At 42.6% G+C, this 23,184-nt stretch overlaps 1 protein-coding gene across 2 annotated transcripts in view; it reads right to left on the bottom strand.

Annotated features, from left to right (window-relative positions):
• Positions 1 to 23,184, bottom strand: part of Skor2 (SKI family transcriptional corepressor 2) — a 54,332-nt gene that overhangs the window by 12,471 nt on the left and 18,677 nt on the right. For both annotated transcript variants that reach the window (XM_006526436.3, NM_001109743.1), the window contains exons 5-7: positions 12,435 to 12,500; positions 11,956 to 12,054; positions 1,629 to 1,696 (exon numbers count right to left, since the gene is read on the bottom strand). In XM_006526436.3, coding sequence (XP_006526499.1) covers positions 1,629 to 1,696; positions 11,956 to 12,054; positions 12,435 to 12,500 — 233 coding nt within the window. The remainder of the gene's footprint in view (positions 1 to 1,628; positions 1,697 to 11,955; positions 12,055 to 12,434; positions 12,501 to 23,184) is intronic.

Below are 23,184 nucleotides of genomic sequence, written 5' to 3'. Positions count from 1 at the left end.
GTTACTAAAGAAACTGTCAGAAGAAATCAAGACCTTAAAACTAGCTTTAGAAAGCGCCCTGCAATGAACGCCCAGCTCCTTCCCTATAGCCCGTTATGCTTTATTTGTGGTCATCCCGAAATCTCAGTTCTTATTTGTTTCTTGGACGACGATTTCCGTTTTAAAGGTCAGAAAAAAAAGATACCTTATGTTAACTAAGTCAGGTCTTAACATTCTATCCCCACCCCCCCCTCCAGTCCTACATTTATATTCTTCCTCGAGGGACACAACAATAAGTGTGTTCACTGTAAGGAATGTTAGTTCTTACCATCGGCAATCAAAGGCTAAGCAGAGTCACTAAGTTTGATTTCAGTTTCTGTATGCAACGTCTTAATCGATCATGTAAGAATATCCTCAGCTTCCCAGTGAATTTAGACATAAACAAAACCAATACACACACCACTACCACCACCACCACCTCCACCACCACCACTACCATCAACAACAACAGCAATAACCCCCCTACTACCACCCCCACACACAAGAACAACACTCTGAGCAAAATCTGGTATCAAGGTTTTCCAATCCTGGAATTATTAATGAGCACCTGAGACCAGAGAAGCCATGGTGGAAATGTCACAGTTCTTAGAAATTCCACTTTCAGCTAAGACCTCTAAGCAGAAGATGTCATGAATCTAAGATGGCTTTAACCACTCTCAGGAATCTTTGTGAACATGAGCATGCTTCCTCCTTCCATACAAAGGAAACATTAGCCACCATCTTTCTCAAATAATCCTGCCAGCGAACTACATATTTGACTCTTAGGACAAGACACTTCAGACGTGCTCAGTGGTCTGAGGGTAGAAACAGATCAACTAAAAACAATATCAAACGGCCAAAATTATGACAACCGTGCTTCCAAAATATCACCGTAAATCTTTATTCAGATGCTTAAAAAAAATCTCAAAAATATTGAGTATAAACGATTTTCCCTATGTTTGCTCTTTGGAAAATGAAACAGCTTGGGAGAACGATTTAAAAACCTAGGGTTTGTACCAGATGCGTCTGCATGGGGTGAAACAGTGAAGCATTCACAAAACAAAACCTCAAAACAAGATCCTTCTATCTATCTGTGTTCTCCTGACTGCTGCTGCCATTTAAAGGGATTGCTTTGAGGCTAGGATAGAGAAGGACGCTTCCTATGGAAATGACTTGCTTCTTTTCATCAACCCTCCAGTGCCTGTAATTGGTTAATTGTGTGTATACTCCCGCTCTATTGGCTGAGGAGGGCCTGGCTGGTGAGAGGTGCAGAGGGCAGGAGCTAGTGTCCCCTTCTGTGAATTCCCATCGTATCCCTGCATGGTGCCTGTGAATTTGCACTGGGAAAGAATGCTGGGTACCTCTGGTTTGCCCACAGAGGCAATGCACACATCTGTGTACTAACACATGGAAGGTAGTTACATTTAGAAGAAACACACTGACACATCTGTTTACTCTGAGCCTACGTAAATCCCTTGGTAATTAGCATCTCAACCAGCAGAGAGGTAAGTGGACCAAAGGATTGCCAGCAAAACAGTGGGGCATGCATTGAGGGCTTTGAATACAAATCAGGGATGTTGCATGCATTTATAAACAGAAATATGTCTTACGATTTGTAACTGTTGCACCATCTCTTCTCGGTAAGCCAGTTCCCTTTTCATCTGATCCTGAAAGTTATCTGTGGAAGAGAGAAAAAGAAGGAAACTAACGAAGATGCAAAATCCAGGTTTAGTGCTCATCTGGCCCTCCAAATCCTAGACTCCCGGGATGAGGATTGAACCAACCTTAGAACATCAACAACATGACCCTGAACCTGTAATAAACAAAATGGAGTATGTTCTGCCCACACAGCGTCTATCTATATCAGCGACAGAGCAGAGCTTCTGAAATGCTTCCTCTGAGAAGCATTTGTGTGCCCTAGGTATGTAGGTATAAAAAGTAGGTATACAAGACAAACATTGATTGATATATCAATCATAAAGGAGTTTGCTTTAGAACAGCTCTCTGGCATACTCGATGGCTATGCCTAACTTAACTTTATGTAAAGAGTTAAATGTTAGCAGAGTATTTGATACTATAGGATACCTTCGGCATTTGCTGGATTTGATAGTCTGATCTTGTAATTATCAATACCGAGAACATGGTTTTGCGTAGATATGTACCACAAAATGGCAGAAGTATGCTTAGGGCCATTTCAGAAATTGTTGGAAATTCTATCCTAATCCAAAACCAAAAAAAGAATCAATAAATGATTCTTTTAGGAAAACTCAAGTCAGCAGCTCAAACATTGATTAAAAAAAGCAAACAAAACAAGCATTCTAACACAATATAGTTAAAAGATGAATTAAATTGATTTTTTTTCTTTTTCGAGATAGGGTTTCTTTGTGTAACAACCCAGAGTGTCTTGGACCTGTTTTGTAGACCAGGCTGGTCTTGAACTCACAGAAATCCTCCTGCCTCTGTCTCCCAAGTGGTGAAATCAAAGATGTGCGTCACCACACCCAGCTAAATTGATCCTTATAAGCTGAGGGATGATGACAGGGAGATATAAAAAAATATGTGTACGAGGTCCTTGAGAAATGTCACAAGTTAAGAGGACTAGCTGTTCTTCTAGAGGCCCCTGGCACCCTCATGGCAGCTCACAACTGCCTAATTCCAGGGTCCTCTATCTTCCTCTGCCTTCTGTTGGCACTTGACATGGAGTGCATAGACAGGTATGAGGGCAAAACACCCATACACATAAAAATTAAAACAAAACAATTTTAAAATTGTTTTCTGTAACTACATCATTCTGTTTAAAGAGCACAAAACAAGCCAGCACTTGGGCGGCAGAGGCAGGCGGATTTCTGAGTTCGAGGCCAGCCTGATCTACAAAGTGAGTTCCAGGACAGCCAGGGCTACAGAGAAACCCTGTCTCGAAAAACCAAAAACAAACAAACAAACAAAAAAAACTTTTTTTCTCCCGAGAGAAGGGGAGCTTTAAGAGATGCTGTTATATAGAACAGCACTGGCATTCTATGTGTTAATTATTTTAATTTCTTTCTAAATTCCTTCCAAACCTATAGCACAGCACAGCACAGCACAGCACAGCACAGCACAGCACAGCACAGCACAGCACAGCACAGCACAGCACAACACAGCATGCTCTCCATGGGTTTGTTTTTAAAAGTGTAGTCCTGGATAACATTGCTTTTCCCCTTAAAAAATCAAAAAGACAAACAGCATAGACTCACACTGCACTGTGGCTGATAGGCAGAAGCTTGGATAAACCAGAAACCTCACCCACAGCTTTTCTTCTCTTCTTTCTTTACCTTTACAGTCATCTAACTGTCAGTGGATTCTCTGTGATTCCCCCACCAGCTCCCTTGTCACCTCCCATGTGCCGGTGCCTCCTTCTGAACAGCTTTCTGAGGGCCTCACATCTCTAGTTCCTCCTCCACAAATCCCTGTCATTTCCCTAAAATTCTGCCTGAAAAAAACTTCAGCGGCTTCCCAACATTTACAGGTCACAAATCCTAAATCTCAGGGAATAAAAATAATTGGTCTTTCACTTTCTTGGCATTTACCTTTCTACACGATTATAATTCCTTCCCCCAAACCCAAGGCGTACATTATCATTTGTGTTTGAAAAGCACCAGATGGGCTGGCGAGATGGCTCAGCGGGTAAGAGCACTGACTGTTCTTCTGAAGGTCCTGAGTTCAAATCCCAGCACCACAAGCTGGCTCACAACCACCTGTAATGAGATCTGATGCCCTCTTCTGGTGTGGCTGAAGACAGCTACAGTGTGCTTCTGTATAATAATAAATAAATCTTTTTTAAAAAGAAAGAAAGAAAAGCATCAGAGCCCTAGTTTCACGTCTAAATCTGATGAGGAAGATTTTAGAATAGTGGGAACAGGGTGGGTCAACGAGGGGTATGGGGGTTGCCGAGCAGAGAGCTAAAGAGCATCTTTGGGAGGAAGGAGGAAGGGGCATTGAAGGCAGACTGTGGCAGAGGTCAAGGGGGGAAATTCCAGGAACATTGCAAGCCAACCACCCACTCCCCAGCTTGCAAACAGGCATTATGTTCCTTGTCTCTGGACCCTTGTTCCTGCTGTGGTCTACCCTTATAGCAAGTACCTTCATTTCCTAAATCCCAGCTCAAATGCTTCCTCCCTGTAAAACGTCTCCCGGTTCCCTGGGCTCTCCTACCAGAAGCAGCTATCTTTCTTTTGGATTCTTCCAACCAGCTGCACATATCTCCACTAACACATCCACAGTACATATTACTAGCTGGAAGACAGGGTAGAACGCTATATAGCAAGTTCGCACAGCAGTCTTCAGTGAGAATCAGCGAAGACTGAAGGGATGGGATTAAAAAACCATAGCATTATCACCAGAGGGCCAGGGCTTTGGTGCCATTGTAAGTGCCCTGCCCTGGGTCCCTGAACCTTCCTTGGAAGGAACTGGGTGAGAATGATGTCCCTGGGAAATATTCTCATTTTAATATTTTAAGATCTGATGCAGAACAAACTGATTTGGTCAGGGACAAACACCCTTTCTGCATTCACATGCCGGGAGCAGAAGTGCATGATTCTTATATGTTCTGATGCTGACTAGAAGTAAGGTGCTGTGTGAGGAGTTGGTTGCCATCACACAGCAGGAGGCCCTGGAGTTGGTCAGAGTCCACAGTCTGGGCACGGGGCAACAAGAGAAACATCCACCACAAACTGACCTGGTATTAAAGCCATCTCCTATGGCCTGCCCCTAGAACCTCCATATAGCCGCCATATTCCCAGACAAGAGGCCCTTCCTTCCTTCCTTCCTTCCTTCCTTCCTTCCTTCCTTCCTTCCTTCCTTCCTTCCTCCCTCCCTCCCTCCCTCCCTCCCTCCCTCCCTCCCTCCCTCCCTCTCTCTCTCTTTCTTTCTTTCTTTCTTTCTTTCTCCTTTTCCTCCTGTGAGAAGAGAACTTTCCTCCCAGTAGATTCCTCTAGTCAGCCAGCGATCTGCCCAGAGTGGTAACTTGGGGGGGGGGGGTGAGGATAAGGGGCAGCCAGGAGCTGATGACCCAGCTGGGACACTTGCCTGGATCCTAGAAAGTTCCGGGGTGTAGGGTGGAACAGCAAAGGGCAATTTAGGTTCACAAGACATTTATAGAGGCAACTAGATGTTCCTTAAGTCATGCTCACTGCTCTGCTGTGACACAGTGAATACAGTTCCTTAAGAGGCAGAACATCAAGGGTTAGAGAAATGGGGAATGTCTTTCTTAAATTGGAGTGGAAAGGGCATCAATGGCAAAAGGCCAAGAGCAAAGAATTCATTAAACTTTAGGTTCATTTTGTTTGAAACCAAGTTTAGCAGTTTAGGCTAGCCTCAAGCTCATTATGTCCCCGAGGCTGACCCTGATCTCCTAAACCCCCTGCTTCTATGTCCCCAGTGCTGAGATTACAAGCATGCAGTTCTACACCCAAGGCTGATGGACTAGCTTAGAGAGAAACAGAAATTTTCAGCGTGAAAACAAATTATACATTCAACATCCCAGGAAACACCATAGTTAACATTTAAAAGCGAATTTAAGGAATATTGGTTACACATCAGAAAACTGATACTTTACTATTTAAGGAGATTTGCATGGGGAGCTGTATCTCAGGGTAGAATGCTTGCTTAGCATGCACAAGGTCTTGGGTTCCTTCCTCAATATGGGAGGCAAAAAGAAATTTCTATAAACCAGCAACAAAGTAGCACATCAAAAGAAATGTAGCGAGGGAGAGTATCCAATGAGGCTCACAAGACATTTAAAGGCGGATAAACAAAAAGTAGTCAACGTGTTAAAGAAAATAGAAACCAAAAGATGCTACATGTGCTGCTGAGGATGGGAAGGTACACTTTCTAGAAAAGGGCTTGAAGTTAGATTTTAAGAGATTTTCCAGTTCATACCCTTCTGCAGAGCGGTTCATTTAGGAGCAACATGAAGAGACGATGACAGTCCTGTGCAAAGACTTAGCTGCAATCCACCCTGACTGGAACTCTGCATAAGACTTGGTCCTCAAGGTGCTTACTATCCACTCTTTTAAAATAACTGTACTGTTTAAAAATGTCATATACACATATATATTTATATAATTTCTCCTCCAACTCCTTCCACACAGCTCTGTTTTCTCTCAAAGTCTTTAATATATATTCTTATTATTTTTTCTTAACATGTATATATTTTTATACATGAATATTTAATATGTATACACACTTTTTAAATACATATTTAATTCACACATAAATGAATGGACACATGAAAACAATCTACTAAGTCTATTTTGTGCTTCTCAGATGTATATGTTTTAGGGCTGACCACTTGGTATTAACTAATTAGTGGGCTCATCATAAAAAGTTGTATTATATTTTTAGTAGAAAGACTGAAATATTAAAATGTCAATTGTCCTTTTTGGGGAGGGTGGTTGTGTAACAAGATTATGAGTGACTTTCTCTCTTCCTCTGTATTTCTGTCTAAATTTTTCTGTGATAAGTATGTGTATGACTATTGAGAACAAAAGACTGCCAATTCAAAAACTGAAAAAGCTTTTTAAATTTTGCTATATTCAGTCACTGGCAAAGGCATAACTGGAGACGAGAGCTCACCAAGCTCACTCCTCTAATGAGACACTGCTGAGAAAGGTTCTGCAGAGCAGTACGCCAGCCAACATGGCGGTAGAGCCTGGCATGGCTATTGAGAATACTTTGCAAGCACACTTTCCCAAACAGCAGCTGTGTACAGCATGTATTCCTGGGACCATGAGTAAGAACACCCATGTGGCACGTCTAATGGTCACAGACTGATGATGTCGACAATAGGCTTCATCTAGGTGATACTGCACTCGGGGCTGTGGGGATGCTCAGTGGGCAAAGGTTGCCCCGTGACCTGAGTTCAGCCCCAAGAAACCATCTAAAAATGCTAGGCATGGCTTCACAGGTCTGTAATCCTGTAATGGGGAAGCAGAGGCAGGAGTGTCTCTGGTGCTAGGTCTCCAGCCAGCCTGGTCCAATTGGTGAGGGCCAAGAAAGACCCTGTCTCAAAGGAAAGAGCTTTCCTGAGGAATGACCCCCAGCTGTCTTCTGCCTTCACGGTATGTATCTATATGTATGTGCTCCAGGATACACATTTGTCCACCTCTGACACACATACACATAAAAAAAGAAAAATAAGTAACCAGAAAATACATCTGAAGAGTGATACTGGGGCTGGAGAGATGGCTCAGCGGTTAAGAGCACTGTCTGCTCTAATAAGGTCCTGAGTTCAATTCCCAGAAACCACATGGTGGCTCACAACCATCTGTAATGGAATCTGATGTCCTCTTCTGGTGTTTCTGGAAACAGCTACAGGGTACTCATATAAATAAAATAAATCTTTTTTTTTTTTAAAAGAAGAGTGATACTTTATAAGAATCTAAATAGAGGGCACTTTAGATGAGTCCCAACATTCACAAAGCTCTGCCTGCTCATTGATACACCCCTATGTGACTGACTAACCTGTCCACTCTCTTCTCTTTAAACCCAAAGAATCCAGGACTAACTCATTAACTCAGCAGAGCACCTCCGCGCAACAACCTTTGCTGATCCTATATCGTCCTTCACAGTCAATGTTAATTTTAAATACAACATCAACACTCAAGTCTACTACTTCCTAAGAGCAGTCTGTATACCCACAGAACACCAGTGTTAAATGTGGCCACAGAGGAGTGTTGGGGAGGGGGACAGCAGCATGGTTGGGTGGAAGCCATCAGAGAACACTGGAGAGATACATCCAGGTGATAGCAAAGGGCATCAATGCCAGGATGCGAAGGCTTCTCTCCCGGTGGTAGAGCCACTTGAACTGTGTCACAGTCAGGGGAGGAGGGCCTGAGTGGGGGAGGTCAAGAGAACTAGAGGGAAAGTTGGAGAAAGGGTGGTTGGTCTCTGCGGCCACAGGAGCAGAGAGAGGAAGAGGTGAAAATGTGCAGAGGCAGAGGGTGCCGGGTGAGGGCTTTTGCCAGGCAGGAGTTAATGTAGACCTGTAAATAAGCTGCGAGTGAGCGGGTCCAAAGACAGATTCTTGGATGCAGAAGTTTATGTTAGAGATGGCGTTTTAGGGGGATGGTGTGGGCCAGAGCAGAGAGGAGTAGGGGTGGATACTATAGCTTCCATTGACTGCGGTGCAGTTGGAAAAGAGGCCAGGGAGCATGCCTCCTGCAAGCAAGTGTGCATGATGCTACCAAACCTAGAGAGCCCCCTTGAGCCCCTGTTCTCAGCCTGCTTTCCTGCCTGGTGCCAGGGTCCTGTCCTCCTCTGGGTTTCCCCAGCATGGTCAGGCTCATGAATTTAAGTTCTGGGAAGTCATTCAACACAGTTAGAGGTTAGTTGGCTTCGTTCAACACAGTTAGAGGTTAGCTGGCTTCGCCACCTCCAGACTTCTGCCTTCTACTAAAGATGTGGGCTCTTCCGCACCCAGGATACAGGCTCCTTCACTCCCCTCTTTGCTTTTTTTCTACTTCTCTTTATTTGCTTCTTTCCTCTCCTTCCTCCCGTTCTTTCTCCCCAGGTTCTTTTCCTCTCCCTCGTCTGCCTCTTTTCTCATATGACACCTGCTCACTATCTATATTCAGAACTCATTTTTGTGACTCAGCTCAGCCCTCAGAACCACACAAATACCCCACAGCCCAATGTTTTAGCGATCCTCGGTGCAGCTCAGAGCTGAGTCTCCCCTCCTCACCCTACTTCACCGCCACCACCTCGGACTACCGACAGCAGCTATTGAATACCTAACTTAAACCGAGTTCACACACAGCGTTTTGCATGGATTGTGTCATTTTGTGCTTTCATCCTGGGAGACAGGAATTATCTGCCCCAGTTGGCAGTTTCCAGGTCAGGCAACTAGGGAGGAGAAGCTTGCTCAGGTCTGGTAGGTTTTAGAATTTAGAGTCCGAATGGCCACACCCTATAGCTCCGCAACTGTGTGTCAGTGAGTGCTCTAAAGAACCTGGATTTTTGCCTGTGACTGTGAAAGTCTGTCCACCTTTGTAAAAAGCTTTCCGGACCTCTTGGAGTCTCCTGTGCTTCCTCCAGGTGTGGCTTCCAGAGCTCAGGTCTCCTATTCCCATCAGGGGAGGCTGAGTCTGCGTCCGGCCTACCACAGTCCTACTTAGATAACAAGAACATAACGCATATTTCCTAATTTCATCGAGTGAAACTGTCTTTTTTTTTAGTATGTCTAAACCAAGCATTGTTCCAAGTTAGGTATAACTACACCACTTCCTTGGTGGGTGGAGTAGGTTTCACATGTCCCAAACTGGAAAATGTTGTTTATTGCAATACTTCACATGTGTGGCAGTCACAGGCTGGCTCATGTCAACTCAGATCTTGCTTGTGAGATGATTCAGATGACCGCTCTTCTGAAGGTCCTGAGTTCAAATCTCAGCAGTCACATGGTGGCTCACAGCCACCCGTAATGAGATCTGACACCCTCTTCTGGTGCATCTGAAGTTAACTACAGTGTACTTGTTTATAATAATAAATAAATCTTTGGGCCAGAGTGATCAGGGACTGAGCAAGCAGGCTGACCAGAGCCAGTAGGGTTGACTGGAGTGAGCAGAGGTCCTAAATATGGTTCCCACAACCACATGAAGGCTCACAGCCATCTGTACAATTACAGTGTACCCGTATGCATAAAAATAAATAAGTAAATCTTAACAAAAAACCCAAAATGACTGCTAGGTTCTAGTTTTGTTTGTTACGTTGTTTTTGTTTTCTGTGTGGTGATAGGGCCTGAACTCAGGGCTGAGTTATGCCCTTGCCCAGCCTAACATTGCTTTAGTGTACATGATTAATGGTAGAGTAAGGACAATGTATAAGCATATATACATTGAATATATACTGTGAATTGCTTGATCCCTTAAATGACTATTAATTAGCTGTTACTAGTAGAACAAATTATGACCACACTGGCCTCGCAGGGAACTGAGAGGGCTCTCTGGGGCTTCACTGGACTAGAACCCACTCTGCTAGATCTAAAAGCAGCGATCCCTCAGCTCCACAGTCAGATCAGCTTAGCTACGTGGAAACAAATCATTTGTTCCCCTCTTCGCTGTGAGACCACAGGTCACATTCTTCCTGCAGCTGGAGCTTCCTGTAGCTCAGGTGTTGTGCTGTTCAGAATCCACAAGACATGCCAGTATTCTAAAGTAGTGTCTCAGAAAAACTTTAAATTTGCATACTTTAAAAAATACTGGGGTTGGAGAGATGGCTCAGCAGTTAAGAGTATGTCCTGCTCTTGCAGAGGACCAGAGTTTGATTCCCAGGACCCATGTTGGGCAGCTCACAACTGCCCGTTAACTCCAGCTCCAGGACATCTCTGGTTTCCTTGGGTACCTGCATTCAAGTACTCATATGCACACACTGATAGACATACACACACAGACACACACATACACTCACACATACACACACATACATATACACACACTCACACATATATACACATATACACACTCACACACATATACGCACATACACATACACAGACTCACACACATATACATACATATACACACACATACACATACACATACATACTCACATACAAACACATACACATACATACTCACATACAAACACACTCAAACACACACACATACACACATATACACACAAACTCACACACACACTCATAAACATAAACACACTCATACACTCACACACACACACATCACACACACATACACACTTACACACACATACACACACAATACACATCACACACACTCATACACTCACACACATATACATACACACTCACACACAATTTAAAATAAATCTTAAAAATTTGTTTGCCTGCTATTTCCTTTCTCACTCTCATTTTACTGAGGAGAAGAATACAGCAAAGGGAACCTCCTAGAAGCCGGAGAAACACTCCCATGATGCATTTGTTTCTGCGTTATCCCATCATGGCAGGTGAATTTTGCAGTTTTACATAGACACCTACTATGAAGCCTTTCTGAAATTCTATGACCCTGGGAACAACGATAACCTGATTTCCTGCTTCACATTGGAATCAGATGTCCCAATAAAATAGATCGAGGGTATAAAACTATTAAAATTAAATTAATTTAATTATGGTAGTGCCCCTTAACTCTGGGTTTTGCTTTCTTTGATTCTGTTTATAGTGGTCAAGTGTAGCCTAACAACATTAAGTGGAAAATTCTAGAAACAAGCAATTCATAATTTTAAGTAATGTTTATTATAATATAGGTGGTCACAATTGTTCTATCTTTGTCCTTGGTCGTTATTACTAATCTCTCAGATTAAACTTTATTGCATGAATGTGAATAGAGAGGAAAAAGAGTGTGGGGAGGGGGGCTTGAAACTATCTGCAAGTTTTGTGCACCTACTGGGTGCTGCCTGCCTTATCTCTTCAAGCTCAGAGGGAGCTATGGTAATCAAATAGATTTGTGGACGCCAGTCTGTTTAAATCTTCCTATTTGCACACATCTCTCACCCACATCAGTGGCTAACCAGAGCTAAGAATAAAGGCTACCTGCACCTTTGTTTTTCTTATTTTAGAAACTAATAAATACCAAGGAATTATTGTAAATTAAAATAGATAGTCTGGACATATTTCAATATGTGAACACATTTCATACTGAATTGTGTGCTTTTATATATATATATATATATATATATATAATTTAATATACATTAAAATGCACATACACTGGCTGCTACTCATATATCAGATCATAAATAGAGATCTTATCTTTGAGTTAATTTGGAGCACAGATAAGAGATTATTAACGTGTGTGATTACTTCAACAGAGTGTGGGCAGGCTGTGTGGGCTTTGGACTTAGCCGCTTCTGGCTTAAACTCACTCTTGAGTCTATCGATAGAGATTCCCACAAATATCACATAGGGAATGAAAGAAAAGGAATCCTTACTGAAGACTGGGAAGGACGTATTTCCTTTTAACACTTGGAATTCTTGCTCCAGCCGCCTCCGCAAATCTATTTGCTCAAACAAAACCTTCTGAAGTTCCTCTAATGGGGAAGAAAAAGAAGAGCCATTTTACTAATCTTTACAAATAACTCTCTAGAGGACTGTTATATCTGGCAATTTGTTATTATAAGACAAAATATTTTACCGGTTTAAAAAGTCTTGCATAGACATAGGATAGATTTTGTGCAGAAATCCATGAATATAAATCAATGTAATATATTATTTTAAAGTATTATATTACAGTGTCATGTATTGATTGATATGTATGCATTAATCTCAATTATATCCACCCAATGGTCCATATATTATTCATATGTTGCTTGTCAAGCTTAAAATATGGTGCAGAACAAAAATATCTCCTTATTATCTCTGTACTCTTGAAAAGCCAAGAGAAGTATACAGTTTCCAAACTTGTCTTTACCTTTTCCCATGTTTTCTACATCCTTTTTGAGCGAATGAGGTGAATTGGTTTCTTGTGTATGTTCACCTTAAAAAAAAAATAAAGGAAAAATATTAGTTTGCATGGACGATTTTCCCCGAGTTTTTCATTTTCTTTTTCACACCCAGAAAAAGCTTATGTTATTATTTAACATCAGCTGCAGTTAGAAAACCCCAGGACTCGGTGATGTCCTTGCGGATGGGTAGGTACGACTTCTTCGAATCCCAGAAGCGCTCTAGAACACGAGGTTAGAGCCCGACTGGCCCTAGAACAGCTCCATCACTCGAGAGAGGAGGCCCTTCAGACTGGCCGAGAGAGTAGTTTCCTAAACTTCTGATATCTCCAAAATCTATAACAGTAAAACAGGAAGGAGGTCTTGTCTTGGGGGAACAGTCAGGCCTGGAGGATCTCCTGGCCATTGATAGCCAGCTGAAAGAGATGTAGTCTATCTACAATGGAGATGTGAAAGAGATTATCTGTTAGTTTGTACAGCTTTACTTATTCAGCGATAGCTTCTTGTCATGATAACTCATTCCTACCCATAAAAAGGAATGTGCGAACAGAGGTTGGAGCCCAGGAGCTAAGCACAGGGTTGCAAGCACCAGGCTACTGCCTCAACCCCAGCACCCAAACCGAACTAAATAAGCCAGCCAGCCGTCTATATTAAGAACTATACTAGACTGTTGCTTCTGTTTTGCTACATGCTAACCAGAACAACGGCAAATGAAATGATACATTTATCTACAGCAAATTGAGTCTTCCCGAAAGGGAGAGCCCAAAGACAGCAAAGGTTTAACCCATTCATCCAGCTAACTAGGTGATTGTGTTTTCAAATCTTAGGTTACTTTCTGTAACTTTCTGTACTAACAGGTAATGGCTCTCTGAGAAGGTTTTATAGATTCCTCACACTGTGTCCCAGAGAGGGCACAGGGCGTTCCCTTCTCTTTTCTTCACCCACTAGGTCAGTCACTGCAGGAGGCAAGGGCCCTCTCTGTCTCTTCTCTACATCCAGCCAGCGCCTCACAGGGCTGGACATACAACAACAAGCCCCCAGTGGAGTGTCTTCTGTTGTTACTGAAGGAACCCCAGGAGGGCATAAATCTTAAGTGGTGGCTCCAGCCAGAATGTATCTATCACTTCAATTCTCTGCTTGCTATTTATTCATTCAGAAAGAAATGGGGTGTAGTAGCCCCCAGGCACTTGTTGGAATAGTGGGAGACCTCACTGCCAAGCTGAAATTTCTATAAATAAAGAAACAGGATTCCTTCGTAAAGCATCAACCTATACCACAGACAGACATCTGTATTCCACGTGCTAACTGTCTGGAGTGTGAAAGGTATGCATGAATGTACATTCTTCTCTTTAAGCGCATATATATATATATATATATATATATATATATATATATATATATATACCATACATACATCCAAATATTTCTAAATGTACTCACATTTGGGGACAGAGCCTAATATATCCTTCACCCTCCCCACCGCCGCCCCCACGTTCCTTACTGGCAGGCATTCTCTAACAAGTCGAGCATATCCACACAACTTCATTTCGATATATCTTGAACTTGATCTATTAGTCCCAGGTGTACTCTTGGACCAGGACAGTGAGATTCTCTTTTCCTTATCGTGAGGAAAATGCCTGTGAAGTTTCCCAATGGTGGACCTCGACAGGACCCCTAAGGAATCTGACTTTTCTCTACTAGAAAAGTAACAGGCTGGTAACCAGTCATGAATATGTAAACCGTGCATGGTGATGTCTTGAAGTGAAGATGTGTGGCGGGTGCAGGCAGGGCTGACTGTGTAGCGTCAGCTGACCAGTACAGAAGTTCCCTACTGATGAAATATGAATTCCAACAGAGAAGGGCAAGCAGGTTGGTCCACACCTCGGAGCGTCCTCACTGGTGGTGAGAGACTTTCTCAATCTAACCTTCAGGGAATGACTTAGAGAAGTGAGAGTGCTTCCAGGAGCATGCTCTTACCATGTGGTGGATTGGGCTTTTTGATTCATTAATATTTTTGGAGAACTGTTTATCTTATGTTACATTTCAATTGGATGAATACACTAAAAATAAAGATATATAAAACTGTCATTCCTTTCCTCTTTGTAATTACTAACACTATATGCACAGAGCACCCCTAAAACAATAGCTGGTAAATGGAAACAGACCGACTGCAGGAAAATCTACTGGTGACGTTAACAATGGGCTGCTCTTTTCACCAGCCCTGGAGGTTTTATTAACATCTTGCATAGTGTCTATTACAAATAAGACGTTTTGCTGTGATTTCTGAGCAAAAATAGGCAATGTAGAACTTAGAAGATATGAACGTTCCCTTCTCACTGAGGAATTTTTCTTTCAGTCTAAGTGTCAGGTAAATAAGGTCACAGAAGCAGTCTCAGCTGTGCTCTGTGTGTCTCTTACTGGACTGCCACTTTCTGCATTCTTGCTAATCTGTGGGATCCAGATTGTTAATGGTAGTTAAAAATGACCTCTGGGAGCCTGGATGTTTGTTCACTATTACTGCTAATGTTTTCCATCTGTTTTTTTTTTTAAGAGGCAGTCTAATACTAGATGAAATAAATGTGATTTAGTTGACAATGAGCTTCCAATTTTGACTAGTATTCCGTCAGGTTGACTAATGTTCCGTCCGTTAGATGCGTTTCACTTCTTAAAATGAACAGCTTTGGAGGCATCCCCAAATTAAAGTGCTCACCTTCTTTCCCTTATGTTCTTCTTTTTTAAAAAAAATATTTACAAGCAGAGAGGGTGGGGGAAATTTAGAGATCTCAGTTGCTTAGAGGCAGAAAACAGTATGCACGGGAGGAATGTCTTTCTTAGAGGCCTGGCCTCAAACACGTCCGTCAGAAGGTAAAAGAAAACAGAAGTGGTTTGGAGTGGGAAAGAAATGAATAACCTGAGTGTAAGTGCATGGGGGCAGGGGAAGGGGGATAAGACGCAAAGCTGATGTTTAGGAATGCACCACCTTCTCATGGAACCTTCATGATCTGTGAACACCAGATGCAACCAAAAGCCAAGGCCTGGGGACATGGCTTTGCTTTCCCATGCTCTCTGGGTCCCCCGGCCCTGGTGGCCTCAAGTTCTAGATGTTCCGTCGCACCCTTGGTTCTGCCCATGCTCAGCCATCAGAAAACAGACAAGAGGGATGGGTTGTGAGCATGTCCCATGCTACGGCATACACAAGTAGTGAACATCAAACAAGGAGGGACTAAATCTCACGAACACACAAAGAACCGGTCAGTGAATTCCCTAGCATCACCTTTATAGGCTTAAGACAGATCACTCTCTCTTAACGGTTGTGGTGTGCCCTTATTCAAGAACCCAGGATGGATTCCCTGGTATTCACAGTGTGGGGGGAGTGGGGGAATTCTATTCTACATTCCTTTGGAGGCTCCTGGTTCCTGATGCCCAGTCCCCAGCTCATCTGCCTTTATTGCCCACAGGACTCCTTTACTGTGTTCAGGCCTGTGCTTCTCACTGTGGATTGTTTTGCCTTGTGTTGTCTGCCTCGCCTGAGGGTACCTGACCCTCTCCCCACTTCCTACTCCATTTGAGACATTCAATGACATTCCAAAAAGCCGTTTAAGTCTCCTTGGTGTGGACCGAGCATTCCTCACACTCCAGCCTTTATTTACTCAAGCCCTAATCTTTGAGATGCACGGGATCAGTGCCATGGGCGGGGCTTGGTTCCATCTTGTCCTGTATAGCCAGGAAACAGCTGCCTACACATCTCCTAAGAAGCCCCATCACACACCGAGACTGCTGCTATCTGGATCTGGGACTTCACAGCTTCAAGAACTTGAGAAATAAATACTGTTAGGTGTTTCTGTTGCGGCATCGCAAAAGGACTAAGACCCGGCTTCTGTGAAGCAGTCTCAGTTTCTGCAAGTGCCAACGACCACTCCCTTCCTTTACCCCTTTGTTTCCTGCCTAGGAGATTGGCTTTCTGAAGGCAGCAACAACAACACCTTACCCCAAGGAGGGTGGAAATACATCCCACAAATGCCTACTGGACTAACTGACGCTCGTTTGTCAAAGAAACACCAACCACTACTATTGTAAATCTTCAATGTCATGAGGGCCTTTTTTGTTTTTTTTTGTTTTTTTGTTTGTTTGTTTTGTTTCATTTTGTTTTAAAAGATTTAGTTATTTCATTTATAAGAGTACACTGTAGCTGTCTTCAGGCACACACCCGAAGAAGGCATCAGGCCCCATTACAGATGGTTGTGAGCCACCATGTGGTTGCTGGGAATTGAACTCAGGACCTTTGGAAGAGCAGTCAGTGCTCTTAACGGCTGAGCCCTAAACTAATTGTTATAGTTAAACCTAACTCTTATAAGTGGAAAAAGTACATTTCAATTTGTTTTACAATCAGACTAAATCAAGCTAACTATATTTTCTGTCTACTGGGAAGTTTGTGATGTCCCAATAAAAAAATAATTTTTTTTTCTTGTCAGATTTTCAAAGTTTTTAATGTAAAAACACTTAGTCCAAATTCTAGGTAAAACATGGAAAATATTAATTAAAATATATGCCTGCATGGCTTCCAGTAAAAAAAAAAACACATATATTAGGATTCATTTTACTATTGTTGTTTTACTACAACAATAATTTTATTATAAAGTATTTATTTTTCTATATATGTTAATGATTTATTTGTTGTACTTGCTAGAGGAGAAACCTAGGGCCACACGCATGATAGGGACACCCATTTCCCCAGGTTCAGTGACACGAGCCACACAAACAGATGAGACGTCGTGTTCTGTGATGGTCATAGGACAGGGAAAGAAACCAGTAAAACAGATGTCACTGGGATTCTCCCTGGAAGCCAGCTCTTACAGAGTTGGAAGGGGGACGTTCATCAGTGGTCTTGCCCACACTGGCCAAGATGTGCCCACTGTGCAGTAGTGACACTGTGCAATAGTGACAAGACTTTACAGAGGCAGCAGATTGCTCTCTTTCTTGGACTTGAGGCCTGCTTCACAGGCAAGACTTCAAGCTTGGTATTGCAAGCATGGTCTAAACCTATGCCTAGGGAACTCATGGGCCCTAGGGGAAGGATGTATTAGGGTTGTCATGTTGTTAACTCCTTTCTGAACATTTATGCTTATGTCCAAAGATCTGTGCTGCTTCCAGCCTTGGTCGAAGAAGCATCTTACTGAAGTGGGTGTGGTCACTGCAGAGACTCAGTCCTACTCAAAGTACTGGGAATAAGTGATGGTAGGTGCTCACCCATAGATGGGGCACTGCCTGCATCAAGCACACCCATAGATAGGACCCTGCCCCCATCAAACACACCCATAGATGGGCACTACCTGCATCAAACACACCCATAGATGGATACTACCTGCATCAAACACATCCATAGATAGGGCACTGCCTGAATCAAACTCACACATAGGTGGGACACTGCCCCTGTCAAACACACTCATAGATGGGCACTGCCCCCATCAAACACATCCATAGATGGTCACTGCCCACATTGAACATTGAGTAGTTGGAGCTCGGTAGAAGTATTGAGAACCAGAGGTCTCAGAAGGAGTGCTGTCTTCTGGAGGTGACAACTGATTGCACACCCAAGCTCCTGTAGCTGTGGTTATCTGAGTAAGATGGGTGCAAGATCAAGCCAGTTAAAAACTCCAGTATGGATTAGGGAGGGGGCCCCAAGTTCCCACCCTAGCTGAGAAGATACTGGCAGTTAAGGGCCGTGAGGAAGGAAGAGTCCATTCCTTTAGGAGTGTAGCTACTGGTGGGTTCCCTAAGCCCCAGTGGATGGTCCCATTGAACCCATTGGGTTGAAAATAGCAACAAGCAAACAAATAATAAAAGGAGGACATGAAGTTTCTGTGGGGCAGATACGATGAAAGATTCTGAAAGGAGGTTGTAAGGAGTGAATATATTCAAGGAACATTATATACGTGTATGGAAATTTTCAAGGAATAAGTGCAAATGTTTAATATTTGAATTCAATCAATAAGATTTAAATATTAGACCCTTAGTGTTCAGTTTATGTACCCTAGAATGCAGGGTGTCTTATCTGTATGGGGCACAGTATCAAATGCCAAGTCTTAAAATAAGGAGTAAGAGACCTGGCTTTCACCTATTCCTTCTACTGAAAGGCCTCCCCACTCCCTGGTGTCCTACTCCTTGGCTTAGCTTTCTCCCCAAATTCTTCCTTGAGTCACACACAGCAGTGCTCACAGGGTCTGCCAGGCGGCCGCCCCAGCAGCTAGCGCATTGCTCCTCCCAATGCTGTGACAGAATACTTGGTGGAAATCTTTCGGAGAACACCTTTGCTTGTGCAAGAAGAAAGCATGCATCCCCTTCCCCTCTGTCCCCCGAAGGTCACTTCCAAATAGATAAACATATTTTGATTTGGTTCAGTGTCGGTCTATGAGATCCACATGTACTCTCACATTCAGATGGCAGACAAATGTTTCAACAGCCCCGGGGGACTGATGCACTCCTGACTGAGCTTTGGTGCAGGGGAGCAGATATCTAGCACACTCAGGTGCAGCTGGCCCCTGCATGATGTTTCAAGCACGCTGCCACAGCCTCTCCGGCTGGGTGGGGATTCTACCCTCTTGCTTCCTGGAACTCCACCAGGGCGGGCTGGCATTAACCAAACAGGCCTGTTGAATTCTTAAAGTAAACACTGTATTTTGATAACTGGCCTTAGCTTTGTAATCTAGCCTAGGCCTTCTCTGAACCCATTCCCTTTTCCTTATAATGTATCTTAGAGATGCAAATTAGATTGAGTCAAAATTAATCTACAATTGCAATAATAAAAAGTTTAGCACAATATGTTTACATACGGGATTTTTAAAGGACACTTTGCATCCAGGCATAAGAAATCAGTGACGGGGGCTAGGGAGATTGCTTAGTAGGTGAACTATGAAGATTGGAGTTTGGGGTCCCATGCACCCACTTAAACATGTGGACGTCATGGCCTGCCCGTCTTCCAGAGGAACATGTTCACTGTTGATGGCTAGTCTACACACGCACACACGTGCACCCACATAGATACTCACACACAAACTACACGACAAATCCTACAAAATCAATAACATAGGAAGCAAAGTTAAAGAACTTTCTCCCCTGTCACTGGGTTAGAGTCCCGCTAGTTTCTTGGCGTTGCATCTACACCAAACTAAACTTCTCTGTGATGCTTGACACGTTCCTAAGGTAACAGAAATGGAGGCTAAAAGGTCACCAAAAGAGGGAGTGCTACAGGACAGCCTAGAGGAGTCCTCTCCCCATTAGTGGAAACAAAGGGAAACTGCTGGAGTCTGTGATGCCAGGGAGGTTACAATGAGAACCAGCAACGACACACTTCCTGATTGATACCCAAAATGTATTATTTAAGCTGGACGTGGCTACACATGGGTGTAGACCCCAGCACTCCAGAGGCAAAGTTAGGAGGACCAAGAGTTTGAGGATAGCCTGACTAAATAGTGAAAACTTGGCTCAAAGCCAAATATATATAAGCACGCACATATATGTTATATTATATATATTACACATATATTATAGTATATGTACTATATATATGTTACATATATTTGATTAATAACTCTGGAGACCATTCTAGGTTTCTCCTGAGTTTCAGAATTGAGTTAATGCTATGTGAGTTAATGCTATGCAATATTTTTATTTCCTTTACATTTATTTACTTATTTTGTGTATGTGTGTATGTGTGGTTGGCAGCATGTGTGAATGTGACACATGCATATGGAGGCTGGTGGACGACTCACAGAACTTGGTTTTCTCTTTCTACCATCTTGACAGCTCTCATTTTTTTTCCTAGAAACCTTTTCATTGTTATCTATCTCACTGAGTTTCATATAAATTTTTTTAAAAAAATCATTAGCACGAAGAAAAAAGTTTTCCTAAATAGAAAGTAGATCTGAAATTCAGGGATAACTCAATTTTGGGCACATATATTGAATGGCTTCGAAATATGATATCTAAAAGTAACATTTGTAATAAATTAGAGGTTTTCTTAAATTCTACAGGCAGACCAACTTGGATACAAACTTACCCAAAGTTCCCTTAAAGTAAGAGAATTAAAACTCAGGCCCACTACTCTGGCTTTTAAGAATTTCTCTTCTCTCTCTCTCTCTCTCTCTCTCTCTCTCTCTCTCTCTCTCCCTCTCTCTCTCTCTCAATCATAAGCATGTTCTAAAATCGAATGGAATAATAAATCAGAGTGCTTCATCTGCTATATATTCATGAGAAGTGTAACTGCTTCTTACTATTCTTGGAAATCCATCCACAGCATATTAAGTACACTAGAGAATCATACCCGTGGAAATCAAATTGATTTTAAAACTTCTGTACATGTAACAAGATGCAGCCGTGCTTGGCGTCCGCAGGTGCTGGCTGCCTTTCTAGGAGGGATTGGAAGGCCGATGAGGTCTCTTTCCTTCATTTCCTTGACCTGCCATAGCTCTGAGCTGTCTCACCAGCTTAGCCCACTGCATTCAATTTCAAATCACTTAACTTTACTGAAGTTATTCAAAGCGGAGATGCGAAACCCACTCTGGGATCGACAGTTTTGAGTTGGTAATATTTTTACCAAGCCTCTATCCATTTAATTCTATGTGGCTTGGCGTACTTTTGAAGTTTTGCTGCTTTCTGGGGAATTTTGGTTGCTGAAGACTGTCTTGCTCGGCCCCTCGAATCATACACAGTACAACATCTACTGTGCATAGTGCTTTTCCAGACAGGATTTAAAAACCTCAGTTATATAAATGTCAACAAATAGCTTATCAATAGGCCCGAAAGCTTGGAATAAAGGTGATACTGAACTAAATAAGGAACAACTATTCCAGGGAAATAACTGCTGCGGAAAAGCAGAGGACCAGTTAATGCAATAACTGCCAGCAAGGCTAGAGAAGTCTGTATCTATACATAACCACTGAGACTTCATGGTAAATACGTTTGTGATTACCAGGAGAATGAAACATTCATATAAAAGCAAAAAAACCGGCCATCTGATTTACCAGGGAGTTAAAAAAAAAACTGTTTTATTCTCCCATGTTCTGCTAATGTGAAGGAGTTAAATATTGTACTGTCAGTCTTCAAAAAATCATGATTGAGCTAAGTACTGGCTGAAGGAACATAGCTTTGTAAGCCCCAATAGACAGTGTTATGTTTTCTATTTGGGTTTGTTTTGAGGCAAGTTCTCACTATACAGTGTGGGCTGGGTTGAAAGTACTAGGATTATGGGTATGGCTTGGGAATATACATATATATGTGTGTGTGTATATATATATATATATATATACATATATATGTGTGTGTATATATATACATATACATATATGTGTGTGTGTATATATACATATGTATGTATATATATATTCCTGTATGCATGCATATATATTGTGTATATCTATATATATTCTCCTACACACACACACACACACACACACACACACACATTCCAATCATATATGTGATGCAGTCTAGCTGGTTTGTCTCCCACTCTTTGTTGACAGCAACCAAAGGTCAGAGACTGGCCTTGCTTTCTTATCTCAGAATCTCCAGAGTTTAACTACCTAGCGTGCGGTGGGCATTCCCCGCTAAGGGTGGAGCAAATTAATAAAGTGCATGGACTCTTGTAGTCTGGAAAGCCAAGGGTTCTTATGTGGAGAGAAATCTCTCCAGGGACGAGGAGGAGGCACTGGGTGTTACCACAGCAGCGAGCCACATATGCTCATGATCTCCCTGACTTGGTTTAGTTTTTGATGTTGCTAAATGAAGAGAATCTGGTTACAATTAAATAAGTTAAAAAAATAATAAAACACAGGGTGCCCATTCTGGGGTTTTCCTCAATGGCCTTTCAATAGGAAGACCACAGGCTATTTAAAAAAAATTTTTTTTTTACAAATATGGGACAGCTGAAGGCACAGCTTGCTAAGTGTCACAAACCCCCAACCTCTTCAACCCTCTGTGGTTTTAAACTGTACATACAAGGTCAGGAGCAGCGGTGCCCACTAGTAGTATCAACTATTCAGGAGGCTGAGGCATGTGGCTTGCTTGAGTCTGTGGATTTGAGATCAGCCTGGGCAATACAGGGAGACTCCATCTCAATACAGATGAAGTGATAGATGGAAGGAAGCACACTTCCAAAGGAGTCACAAAGATGACCGTCTTGGGCTCGTATTCTAGCATCAACTCAAGCACACTCATGGACCGTCGCATATTCTACAGTGTTTCCACCCTTCCCCATTCGTCCCATTCAGTACAGAGTAATAATATCATGTGACCTACTACCTCCATACATCCCTGAATAATGTGAGGGAGAGACTGCGATATGGAAAATCGATATGAAGCAAGCTTCTCTGGGAATCTGTGTCAGATGAACTATTCTGAGAAAGGGAGTAGGACTGTATCAGCAGTATGCATAGGTGTTATGACCACCATAACTGTTGCCTGTACTACCCTGAGCAGGGCACCACTGAATGCTTATGTGGACCTGGATCCTGTCTGACCACGAAATGGTCACGTGGGCATGGATCCTGTCTGCACTTTTACCTATGTCCTTTTATCATACGAATTTTGCACTTGCAAACTAAACAACAGTGGATCAAGTGTTTTTTTATCCACTCTGGCTGTTACTCCCAGATTTCTGAGGATTTTGAGGGTGTGTCAAGGGCTTACGGTCTGAGTGGATGTGAGGGCATGAGCATCTTTTCG

Source organism: Mus musculus, chromosome 18 (assembly GCF_000001635.26).
Source record: "Mus musculus strain C57BL/6J chromosome 18, GRCm38.p6 C57BL/6J".
In the NCBI taxonomy this organism is placed as follows: domain Eukaryota; kingdom Metazoa; phylum Chordata; class Mammalia; order Rodentia; family Muridae; genus Mus; species Mus musculus.
Note: the sequence above shows the minus strand (reverse complement) of the source record. Positions and strands in the feature narration are given on the sequence as shown.